Source organism: Equus quagga, chromosome 1 (assembly GCF_021613505.1).
Source record: "Equus quagga isolate Etosha38 chromosome 1, UCLA_HA_Equagga_1.0, whole genome shotgun sequence".
NCBI lineage: Eukaryota > Metazoa > Chordata > Mammalia > Perissodactyla > Equidae > Equus > Equus quagga.
In genome coordinates this window covers 100,583,286-100,595,834 of record NC_060267.1, presented here as the reverse complement: position 1 = coordinate 100,595,834, position 12,549 = coordinate 100,583,286, and the positions used below count along the sequence as shown (strand labels likewise).

Below are 12,549 nucleotides of genomic sequence, written 5' to 3'. Positions count from 1 at the left end.
AAAAGACAAACTGCCAACTAGGAGAAAATGATTGCGAATAATATATCCAGCAGAGGACTTATATCCAGAATGGATTTTAAAACCTTGAAAACTCAACAACAAGAAAACAAACAACCCAACTGCAAAGTGGGCAAAAACCTGAATAGATGCCTCAGCAAAGGGGATAAAACATGGCAACTAAGCACATTAAGAGATGTTCAACATCTTTATGCATCAGGGAAATGCAAATTAAAACCATGATGAGATAACACCACATACGGACTAGAATGGCTAAAATTTTGAAAACAACACTGACAATACCAAGTTCCGCGGAGAGAGGAGCAACGTGAACCCTCATACACTGCTGGTGTGAATGAGAAATGATACAACCACTCTGGGAAATGGTTTGGCAGTTTCTCACGAAGTCAAACATACACACCCCACATGGCCCAGCAATCCCATTTGTGGGCGTTTATCCTAAAGAACTGAAAACTTACATTCACACAAAAACATGTACACAGATGCTTTTAGAAGCTCTAATCATGACTGTCAAAAACTAGAAACAACCCAAATGTCCTTCAACGAGAGAATGGCTACACTGTGGTACACCCTTGCAATGGAAAAGGACTCGGCAGTAAAAAGGAATGAATTCTTGATAGACACAATTTGGATGAATCTCAAAGGCATCATGCTGAGAGAAAGAGGCCATACACATTGTGCCATGCTGAAACAGGTTAATAGTCTATGATGTTACACAGTATATAACTCCATTTATATGACCTTATTCAAAAGTTAAAACTATAATGATGGAGAGCACATCAGTGGTCCCCAGGGGGTGTGGGTGGGGGATGATGTGGTTATAAAGGGCTAGTACAAGAAGTTTTGGGGATGACAGCACTGTTCTATATCCTAATTGTGGTGGTGAGAACACCAATCTATACATGAATTACAATTTATAGAACTGTACACCAAAAGAAAATAAGTCAATTTTACCATAGGATATTTTTATTTTTTTGCTTTTGTTTTAAAAACAAAAAATGAAAAAACAGAGGGTCTCTGGAATGAGGAAAGTTGAGGGTACTCGGCTCATCCCCAAACCAGATGGATCCAGGGACCAAATGCTCGCTGACGGTTCAAGGCAGACCCTCAGTCCCTTCCAGTCACTTGGCTATCAGACCCTTAACCTCCAAGCAGGCAACTGGGAGAGACCTCTAGACACTGACCTTGGGGTCTCCCCACCACCCACTCACCCAGATCACTCGATAATGAAGCTCAGAACTGACAGCCCACTATGCACCCAGAGCACGTGACGCAAAGGCGGGAGGACACAGGCATGAGTCTCCAACGTCCTCTTCCAGTGGGGTCCCAGGATGCGCTTAGTGCCTCCGTAATACATTGTGATGACTCGGGGGACATGTTGTCTACCAGGGAAGCTCCTTAGAGACTCAGCGCCCAGAGTTTTTATTGGGGCTGGTCGTGTAGGCACCCTCTGCCTAGCGCGTTCCGAATTCCAGACTCCCCAAAGGAAAACAGGTGTTCGGCACAAATCGTATTGTCTGCACAGAGTTTAGGGACAGAGCGATTCTTTTCAGGGAGTGCAGGGGGACCCTCCTGAAATACAAGTTCCCAGATACCAGCCCAGGGCCGGCCTTTCAAGCAGGGCTTTTTAAGGACAGTAGCCTCAGGCCTCAGTGTTAACTTTTTTGTGCACATGCTATAAAAAGGAACAACCAGGAAGAAAAAGCAACGAAAGCAATTAGAGGAACAGTCGATGAGAGACAACATCTAAGTAACAGGAACTCCAAAATAAGAGGAGAAGAGGAGGAAAGAGCAAGGGGAATAATTCCGGACAGTTTTGTAGCACTGAAGGACCTGAGTTTCTGGGGTTGACAGGGCTCACTGAGTCCTCAGCTCAAGGGATGAAAGCACACCGAGAGACTTCCTGTTCTGGACTAAGATGAAATAGACACTTTTTTCTACCTCTCCTGCTAAATATAGATCTTTAAAACCCTGGACTTTATACTTAAAACAAACATAAGAGGGCTCTGAAAGGTGGAGAGAAGAAAGCTAGGACTGTGGGATCTGAGGAACGACATGTGAAGAGTTATCTGGGGTTTCTACTTGTCCCGTGTATTCTGGACTAGGTGCTAGAGAATAGAGCAGCCCAGAAATGCTCATGGCAGCGGGCAGGAAAAATGCCAAGAAAAGTCTTCTCTCTCCAGCCAACGGACCAAGAAAGGGGCAGCCCAGCAAGCCAGAAAACTTTTAGACAAGTAACTCCCCTACTCCAGCCCAAGCACCAGAAAGAACCCCAGGCCCACTTCACTCCCATAAGCAAAGGCCAGATGGAGAGCCTGAACTCCCATCCTTGCCTGGTTGTAACAAGTGCCCCTTGCTATCCTCCTCAGATAGTACTAGAAAAGACCGAGTTGGGATTTGGGACTTTCATCCTGCCCAGCGGTAACAAGGCAACAGAGAAGGCAGGGGAAGTCAAAATCTTTCACCACCATCCAGTGGTAATGAGGCCTCCCTACCACCATGGTGTCAGTAAAGGTCATGTGGGGAGCAGCAGTGAGGTCCCCATCCCCTAGAGTGTAGTGGCAAAGTGGGGAACCTGGACTTCCACCTCTACCTGGCAGGAATCAGAAGGCATCCCCCTTTCTCCACTGGCAGGATATAAATCCTCCTAAAACAGAAGATTTAAATAAGATCCAGAGTCTCGTAACTTAATACCCAATTATGTCCGAGATTCAATTAAGAAATCACTTTTTGGGGCCAGCGCCATGGCTGAGTGGTTAAGTGCATGTGCTCTGCTTCAGCTGCACAGGGTTTTGCCAGTTTAGATCCTGGGCACAGACCTAGCACTGCTCAGCAGGCCACACTGAGGCGGCGTCCCACGTAGCACAACCAGAGGCACTCACACTAGAATATACAACTATGTACTGGGGGGGGGGCGTTGAAGGGGGGAGGAGGAGGAGAAGAAGAAGAAAATTGGCAACAGATGTTAGCTCAGGTGCCAATCTTTAAAAAAAAAAATCACTTATCATACCAAGAACCATGAAAATCTCAGTTTAAATGAGAAAAGACAATCAACGGATGCTAATACCAATTAATCTTGGAATTATCTGACAAGAATTTTACAGCAATTATGAACATGCTTGAAACACATGGAAAAAAACCAGAAAGTCTCAGCAAAGAAATAGAATATGTAAAAAAGAATCAAATGGAAATTTTAGAACTGAAAAATACAATAACTGAAATTGAAAAACTCAATGGATGGGCTCAACAGCAGAATGGAATGGACAGAGACAAGAATGGTGAACTTGAAGATAAATCAATGGAAATTATCCAATCTGAAGAACATAGAGAAAAATAGACTAAAAACAAATGAACAGAGCTTCAGGGACCTGAGGGACTATAACAAAAGAACTGACATTCATGTCCTTGGAGTCCCAGAAGGAGAGGAAAGAGAGGTACTGAAAAGTATTCAAAAAACTAATGGCTGAAGTTTCCCCAACTTTGGCCAAAGACATAAGCCTACTGATTCAAAAAGCTGAGTGAACCCCACAGGATAAACCCAAAGAAATCCACAGCAAGATACATCACAGTCAAACTTCTGAAAACCAGAGACAAAGAAAAAAATCTTGAAAGTTGCAATAGATAAATGCCACCTTGTCTACAGGATGAAAACAATTCAAATGACATTGGATTTCTTATCAAAAACCATAGGAGCCAAGAGGACATGGCACAACATTTTTCAAGTGCTGAAGAAAAAAAGAACTGCCAACCCCAAATTCTAAATCAAGTGAAACTATCCTTTGGGAATGAAGGAGAAATAAAGACGTCTTCAGACAAAGGAAAACTAAGAGAATTTGTCCTCAGCAGATCTACCCTAAAAGAATGACTAAAGGAAGTTCTTGAAACAGAAAGGCTATGATAAAAAAAAGAATGAAAGAGAGAAATGTTGGCACATCAGCAAGGAAGAACAACGGAAAGAGCAAAGCTATGGGTAAATACAATACACTTTCCTTCTCCTCTGGAATTTTCTAAATTAAGTTTGGCAATTGAAGCAAAGAGTATAACATCATCTGGTGTGGTTCTCAGTTATGTAAAGGAAATATTTAAGATAATTATATTATGAATGAGGGAAGGTAAAAGGATTTAAAGGAAGGTAAGCTTTCTAAAGTTCACTCAAACTGGTAAAACATCAACATCAGTAGACTGTGATAAGTTATGGATGCATCATGTAATTCCTAGAGTAACCACTAAAAATTTATACAAAGAGAGACACTCAAAAACACTACAGAAAGATCAAAATAGAATTATAAAAATTGTTCAAGTAACCCACAGGAAGGTAGGAAAAAGGAAAGAGAGAAACAAAACAAAACGGAAGGAACAGACAGAAAACAAAAATTTTAATGGCAGACTTCAGCTCTAACATATAAATAATTACATTAAATGTAAATGGCCTAAATACACCCATTAAAAGACCTGGTGAATAAAGGAAGATGACTCAACTATATGCAAGGGCATTATGCTGAGTGGGGGGGAGGCAATTTCAAAAGGTCACATACTGGATGTCTCCATTTATATAACTCTGTGAGTTTCCTAGGGCTGCTATAATAAATTACCACAAATTGGGTGACTTGGAACAACAGAAATTGATTGTCTCATGGTTCTGGAGGCTAGAAGTGCGAAATCAAGGTGTCAGCGGGGCCACATTCCCTCTGCAGGTGCTAAGGAAGGGTCGTTCCTTGCCTCTTCCAGCTTCTGACAGCCCCATATATTCCCTGGCTTGGACAACATAACTTCGCTCCTCACATGGCATCCTCCCTACGTCTCTTCACATAGTCTTCCTTGTCTCTATGTCCAAATTTCTCTTTTTTATAAGGACACCAGTCATATTAGCTTGGGGCCCATCTCAATGACCTCATATGAACTTGATCACCTCTTTAAAGACCCTATTTCCAAATAAGGGAACGTTCTGAGGTCCTGGAGATTAGAAGTTCAACATACCTTTTTGGGGAAACTGTACAATTCAACCCATAACAATAACATTCTCAAACTTACAAAATTATAAAGATGGAAAACAAATTAGTGATATGGGATGGTGGGAGGTAAGGAGGTGGTTGTGACTATAAAGGGGTAGCATGAGAGAAATCGTTGTGGTGATGAAATAGTTCTGTATCTTGAGTGCAATGACAGTTACATAAATCTATACATGTGATAAAATGACATAGAACCATACACACATGTCGGACCACTGTCAATATCCTGATTTTGAAGTTGTGCTATAGTTATATAAGATGTAATCACTGGGGAAAACTGAGTGAAGGGTATATGGGACCTCTCTGTACTATTTTTGCAACTTCAAGATCCTGTGAATCTCTATTTCAAAACAAAAGTATAAATACGTGTATGGATATGCCCAAACTAAGAAACATAATTAAGCAGTTTCAGAAGACAAAAAAGAAGTTTCCACAAGCTATAAGAGAAGTAAAAACACACACAAAGCACATACAAAGCTTCAACGTGGAACTTCAAAAGATGATGGAATAATGCCTTCAAAACTCTGAAAGAAAATGATTTTTGATCTAAAATTTTATACCCAGCCAAATTATCAATCAAGTCTAAGGTAGAATAAATATATTTTCAGACAGAGGCGATCTCAAAACAAATATCTCCCATTAACTTTTTTGCATGAAGCTACAGGAGGATGTGCTCCAGCAAAACCAGGGAGCAAACAAAGCAAGAGGAAGACATAGAATCCAGGAGATGGGACTCTCACTGGGAGAAGGGAAAGGGAATTCCCAGGATAAACAGCAGTGCTAACCCTGGTTGGTTCAAGATGAGTGAGCATCTCAGTGAGCACCACTGCTGGGACAGGAAGCCTAGGGCTCCTGCTGAAACGAGGATCGCTACCTCCATTTGAAGAACACCTGTGGTGTAGCGAGAGAACTCACACTTGGTAGCTCCTGTTCCCAGGAAACAAATCTCTTTCAAGTCTCACTGTGAGATCCTAAACGGTGAAACATGGATGATGACTATACTTCCCACAAAAGGCCATTGGGGGCATTAGGGATGACACGTAATGGGCAATTGGCTGGGAAAAGGAGGACTTCAATCAGTTCACCTGTCTCGTTCTTACCTCTAGTTCATGGATGGGCACAGGTTGTGATGGAAGGCAGGAGGCACACTTGATCGTTATGGTCAGAGGGTTCAAGTCCTGCTTTTGCTCCTCAGTCATGATAGGAACTTCTGTTTTTAAAGTCAAAAGACAATCTAAAATGTTGGCACACTTCCCACTGCCACGACTCACAACAGTTTGCTGTCCTGGGAGAAAATACACACAGCGTTAGATGTTTACTCGTGACAGCCCCGAGACAGGCACAGAGGGACCAGGCAACCTGAGAAGAACCAGTGATAAAATTACGCTTAAAAGAGGAAAACTGAAAAAAAAAAAGGAACTGGGAATTGCCTACAGGCAGAATGTTACACACCACTTTCTCAAACTGAGGTCCCATAGATTCTCTAAGAGAATTTAATTTTTATGATTTAATCTTGATGGTCATCTTATAACATAAGTATTTCCTGAGTCACCTACAGGATACAATAAGGAATACTCATGCTTGAATGCCACCCCCAAACAGTCTGATCTCCTCGGTCTGGGTACAGCCTCCACACTGGGCCTGTGAAAGCTCCCCCAGGTGATTCTAGAACCACCACCCTAGACTTGTGGCTAGGATGGCCAGGAGCTACTGGCCATATGTGGCTACTTAAATTTAAATTAATTAGAATTAAATAAAATTTAACAGGCAGTTCCTTCATCACGTTAGTCACATGTCAAATGCTCAGTAGCCATGTGTGACCACAAGCAGATATAGAATGTTTCCATCACTGCAGAAAGCTCTATTGGAGAATGCTGCTCCAGGCAATTATTTTAGAATAGAATGCATTCAAGAACAAATAATGCCAGTGTCTACGTTTGGTGCCCAGTGGTTCACTTTAACCGTTGTGGTCTAATGAGAAAAGCATAGATATTGATGTAGAACAAAACTGGAATTTTTTTTTTTTTTTTTTGCAGGGAAAGATTGGCCCTGAGCTAACATCTGTTGTCAATCTTCCTCTCTTTTTTTTCCCTCCCCAAAGCTCCAGTGCATGATTGTACATCCTAGTTGTAAGTCCTTCTGGTTCTTCTCTGTGAGCCACCACCACAGCATGGCAGCTGACAGATGGGTGGCGTGGTTCTGAAACCGGGAAGTGAACCCAGGCCACCAAAGTGGAGTGCATTGGACTTAACCACTAGGCCTTCAGGGCTGCCTCACATAACTGGTACATTCGAGCCAAACCACACGTGGCACACCTCCTGCTATGGCAGTTTTGCAATAGTGCAACCAGAGAAGAGCGTAGGTGAACTGAGCCACTGCGCGGCACACACAGGTAGCTGTGAGAATACTTTTCTCATAAAAGGGGTCCATACATTTCACCAGGCGGAGACATGCTGGCGTAGAGAAAAAAAAAAAAAGCAAAGCTCCAGACTTGTCAGGAGAGACGCCTAGGTCCACACCCTAGACCTGACTCTTAGTAGTCATGTAACCTACAAGTGAGAGGCTCTTTGAGGCTCAGTTTCCTCATGTGCGAAATGGATTGAGAGGATCAAGAGGGATTCTGTCTGTGAAGGTGCCAAGAACACCGCCTGGCACACAGTGTGTGTTCAAAGAGATCATTCTATTCCTTTCCAAATGCCTGTAATTATATTTCTAGGGCACAAGAAGCCCACAGTAGAAAGAGCAGTCACTGCCAAAACACGTCTCGGGCTGGCGTGTGCAGCTGTCTGCACGGCCGAGGGCGTGGGGCCGCATGCTTCCCCTGGGGGCAGCCCGCACTGCTCCCACGTGGTTCTTTCCTATAAAGCCATAACTAATTAGCATTTGTGTTCTAGAACTTTGTAAGCCTTTTCGTATAAAATTCGCCCAGTTTAGAAGAAATCTCCAGCGCAAACATACACTCAAATAATCATTCAGAAATTGATGGAAGTGTCAGCCACGATTCCACGGAAGGTTTCTCAACCTCAGCACTACTGACATTCGGGGACAGAGAATTCTTTGCTGTGGGGGCTGTTCGGTGCATTGTGGGACATTTAGCAGCATCCCACTAGGTGCCAACAGCACCCCACTCCCACTTGAGACAACTGAAAATGCCTCCACATTCTGCCAAATGTTCCCTGGGGGGCGCAAGTGCCCAAGTTGAGGACCAGTGTTCCAAAGGAAGGGAAAAGTTGTGGGGAACCAACATCACACCACGTGTGCGCCAACGGCCAGACCTGAATGTGCCTCAATGCCATTTAACCCTCAGAGCGCCCCTGTGTGGTTCTGCTTTACAGATGGGAAACGGAGGCCCAGAGAAGTTAAGCAATCGTCCAAGGCCTCTGAGCTAATTAGCGGTGGAACCAGCGACCAAACCGGTCCCTCGTGGCTAAGTTTGGCCCCTCCACTATGCAAAAAACCTAAGAGTTCATTCCAAACAGAATCTTTCTAGAATCTTACTGGGTTACTAGCCAATGGATATTTACCACTAAGATATTCAAAGCCAATGGCCTAATTTGAAATTGAAGATGATTACTAAAAATAATCATGGTAGTTTTGGAATAGCTAATCTTATGCTATTATTTTATGGCAAAAACAAACATACAGTTGGCCTGCCGAGCCAAGACAATTCTCAGTTTATGACCGTAAACCATGACATCAGTGTAAGGGAGGAGGGTTGTCTTTCTGTTTTCTTTGCTGGAAGCCCAGTGCCCTGATGTCCCGACAGAAGCAGCTGCCACGTCCGCACCAGCAACGTTTCTGAGTCCTGCCTTGTGCAAAGTTCCACGCGAAGCAGTTTACACACGTTGTCTCACGTGATCCTTCCTACAGCCCTCTGGGTTGGGAATTATCACCCTCATTTACACATGAGGAAACTGAGGCTCAGAGAAAGCAGACAACTTGCTGGTAAGAGGCTGAGCCAGGATTCAAAGTCTGTTAGTCCCGGAGCCCTTCCAATAACTGTCACATTACACGGCATGACAGCCCAGGTGAAAGAGAGGGAGGCGCAGACACCTCCCGACTCGGCCTTGCTGGAAGCAGTCATGCCAGGCAGGCCAAGACTATTTGAGCTTCTCCTGCCACTCACAGCAAAATTAAGGAGCCAAGTCCAGCAGGTCACCCGAGCTCACCGCCTACAGGAGCACCGGTTCCTCTCGGGACCAGGGCCAGGAAGCATTTACCTGAGAGGGTGCTCCTGGCAGGGACACGTGACTGCTGCGCGAGAGGCCCGACCCCCCAGGAGCACAGCCAGAGAGTGGGTAAGAGTGTCTGAAATTCACTTCTCCAGAAAAGATTCCAGGGCCATGGGAAAGCTAAGGCAGTCTGAAAGGTCCAACTTTAGGCGAAAGCAGACTTTCAAAAATCCATTTAAAAGTGTAAACTGAAAGGTAATATATCAACATCAACCAAAGAGCTTTCGAGTATTACGATTTTCCTGGCACTCGTGGAACTGGACGCCGACTTTCCGGGGTTTTACCCTGTGCATCTGCAAAAGTCAGTGCCATCTCGGCAAAGCCCCATGCCTAAACTTTACAGATTGGCCAATAGAGGGCGCGCCTTCCCCCTGATGGCCAAAAACTCAACGAAATAGGTTTGAAATTTTCCCTAAAAAGAAAAGGAAGAGGGTTCCTCCCCGATATTACCCTTTTTAAAGCAAAGTCACAAAATTTTACCCAAAACATATTCTGAGCTTTCCATCATCAAAACATGGATATAATAAGTACCTATTTACTATTTATTAAACCGTAGAAAACCTAGTTTATAAATTGTGATGGATCTTATGAAGCAAAAGGATCAAACCCCTGTTCTGCCACCGAGCTATGTGACCTCAAGTAAGTTACTTGATTTCTCTAAGTTTGTATCCCTCACTGAAGAAAACAGTGACAATGATAACCACCCCGCCACCACCATCACAAGTTCATCGGGAGGATCAGAGTTTGTCATGAGAAGTAAACAACTGGACATAAATACTGGCTCCCTTTGCTCATTTCCTTTACTAGATGTTTCTGTAAAAACCTGTAGCAACATGTTTATAAAAAGACAGAGTCTTATTTAGAAAACAAAATTGCGACATTTATTATTCTCACAGGTTTCCTTGGACTTTGGAGTCTGATCCGGGTTCCAATCCTGGCTTCACACTTACTCACTGTGTGATCTCAGACAATGCACTTCACCTCTCTGTGCCTCTGACTCCTCCTCTGTATAATGGAGACACTTACTCCCACTTTGCTGAGGTGGCTGTGAGCGTGAAATGAGGTGGCGTACAGCAGGGGCTCAGTCACTGTGAGCATCCTGTTTATGGACATTCTAGCCACATGTGACGAGACAACCAGAAACTGCTGGAACAGGTGTAGCTACCTGCAAGGAGCGGCATGAGTGCCAGCTGGATGGAGAAGGCATCTTGCTTCCAGTGGCCTGCCTGCGTGGGCTCAGTTTCGTCTTCTGCTTGAGATTTCTTCCCTCCCTTGTGGCCTTTTTTTCTCCCCTCCGGTTCTTTCTGTTTAACTGTGAAATCAAAGGAGGAGATAAGCATGAAGAGGAGCTCAGATCCAAGCTGCCATATGTGAGGGCAGACGTGCTGTAGAGATTTGGGACGGCTCTGGAAGCTCCTTGAAGGCAGAGGCTGTTCTTTACGCTGCTGCCCCTTCCCAGCAACCAGAAGAGGCGTCTAAACGTGGACAGCAGACGAGTTGTCGGTTATCTGCAGGGAGAGGGTGAGGGGCGTCCTGATCTCTCAGCCGCCACTACCCGAGAAAGCGGGCAGAGGGGGTGACGGTGGCCCTGATGGCAACAGCACTACAACCACAGGTCTCCTCTGACCACAGGGGAGGGTTGAGGTTTGGGCTTTGGAGTTGGAGCACCAAAGTTCCAGAACCAGCTCTGCCCCTTCCCTAAAGTGTCACCCCGGGAAAGCCCCCTAACCATTCTGAGCCTCAATTACCCCATCCTTGGAATGGGGGCAACGGCATCTGCCTTCCAGGGTGCTGAGAAGAGTAAATGAGCAAAGGAACATAAAATCCTCAGCTCAGCGCCAAGCTCAGATCAGGAAGAAAAAGGAGATAACAAGACATATAAATCTATGGTCATTAAAACCATGAGCTGTTGGTTCCGTGATACAAAGACCAATGGAACAGACTAGAAAGCCCAGAAGTCGATCCACACACATAAGGAGACTTAGTAGATGCTGAAGTGGCATTTCAAATGAGCGGGGAAAATGGACTAGTCAGGTAATTATACTCACAATCCATGTGGAGGCAAATGAAATTACTGGGCACGTCATGCCATGTGCAAAATGAACTGCAGACTAAAGGAAGGAAACAAACACTTGAAAACCACAAGAATACACAGGCGACTAGACTGCCATCTGGGCAAGGGAGGGTTTCTTGAGCATTACCAAAAGTACAAACTAGAAAGGAACAGTCAATCAACTGGTGTACAAAACCAGCCACCATGCCTAAAGTACAGGGACAAGTTACAGATCACAATTTGTGATGTTTACAATGTGTGTAACTGGCAATGCATAATTATCTAGAAGATGTAAAAAATAAAGTTTACGGATCAGTAAGAGAAAATTTAAAACCCAACAGAAAAATAAGCAAAGAAATAGAAATAGGCAAAGCACATAACAGTGTCATCAAATAAGCGTATGAGATGCTCTCAACCCCACTAGGAATCAGGAAGTTAGCCCCTCACTGCACCAAGCATGGGTGACGACGTGGAGAAATTGGAGTTCTCGGGACTGCTGTTGCGAGAGCAAATAGGTAGCACCGGCAGCATCTTCTGAGGGGCGAAGGCGCGTCTCCCACGCACAGTAATTCCCCCGGGCAAACGCCCTGGACTCTCCCGCACATGCGCATGGAGACCTGTACAAGGATGCCCGCTATCGCAGTGCTGGTGGCAGCGGGAAACTAGAGATGATAAAAGTGTCCCTCAGTGGGGGACTGCACAGATGAAGGATGGTCCATCCATCTGATGGGGTACTCCACAGAGGTAGAATGAAGGAGCTGGCTTACATATACTGACACGAACAAATCTCAGAAACAAAGTTGAGTGGAAAGAGCAACTCCAGGAAGATATGTACAGTACGAAATCATTCCTCTAACAGATAAAAACAAAAACCAACACAATGTTGAATGAATATGTGAGAAAGAATGGGCAGCAGGAAAGGATCACACCAATTTCTGTGCCAGGATAGGGTATGCTTTTTTTTTTTTTTTTGAGGAAGATTAGCCCTGAGCTAACTACTGCCAATTCTCCTCTTTTTGCTGAGGAAGAGTGGCCCTGAGCTAACATCCGTGCCCATCTTCCTCTGCTTTATACGTGGGACGCCTGCCACAGCATGGCTTTTGCCAAGCGGTGCCATGTCCCCACCGGGGATCCCGACAGCGAACCCTGGGCCGCCGAGAAGCAAAGCGTGCACACTTAACCGCTGTGCCACCAGGCCAGACCCTAGGGTATGCTTCTTAAAAGCAGGGGATCCAAA

The 12,549-nt window shown here is 44.6% G+C and overlaps 1 protein-coding gene across 4 annotated transcripts in view; it reads right to left on the bottom strand.

The window, feature by feature from the left end:
• Positions 1–12,549, bottom strand: part of CFAP92 (cilia and flagella associated protein 92 (putative)) — a 114,709-nt gene that overhangs the window by 90,629 nt on the left and 11,531 nt on the right. For 3 of the 4 annotated variants that reach the window (XM_046683178.1, XM_046683169.1, XM_046683196.1), the window contains 2 exons: positions 10,425–10,571; positions 6,128–6,312 (listed from right to left, as the gene is read on the bottom strand). In XM_046683178.1, coding sequence (XP_046539134.1) covers positions 6,128–6,312; positions 10,425–10,571 — 332 coding nt within the window. The remainder of the gene's footprint in view (positions 1–6,127; positions 6,313–10,424; positions 10,572–12,549) is intronic. The other variant, XM_046683187.1, reaches the window with a different exon arrangement.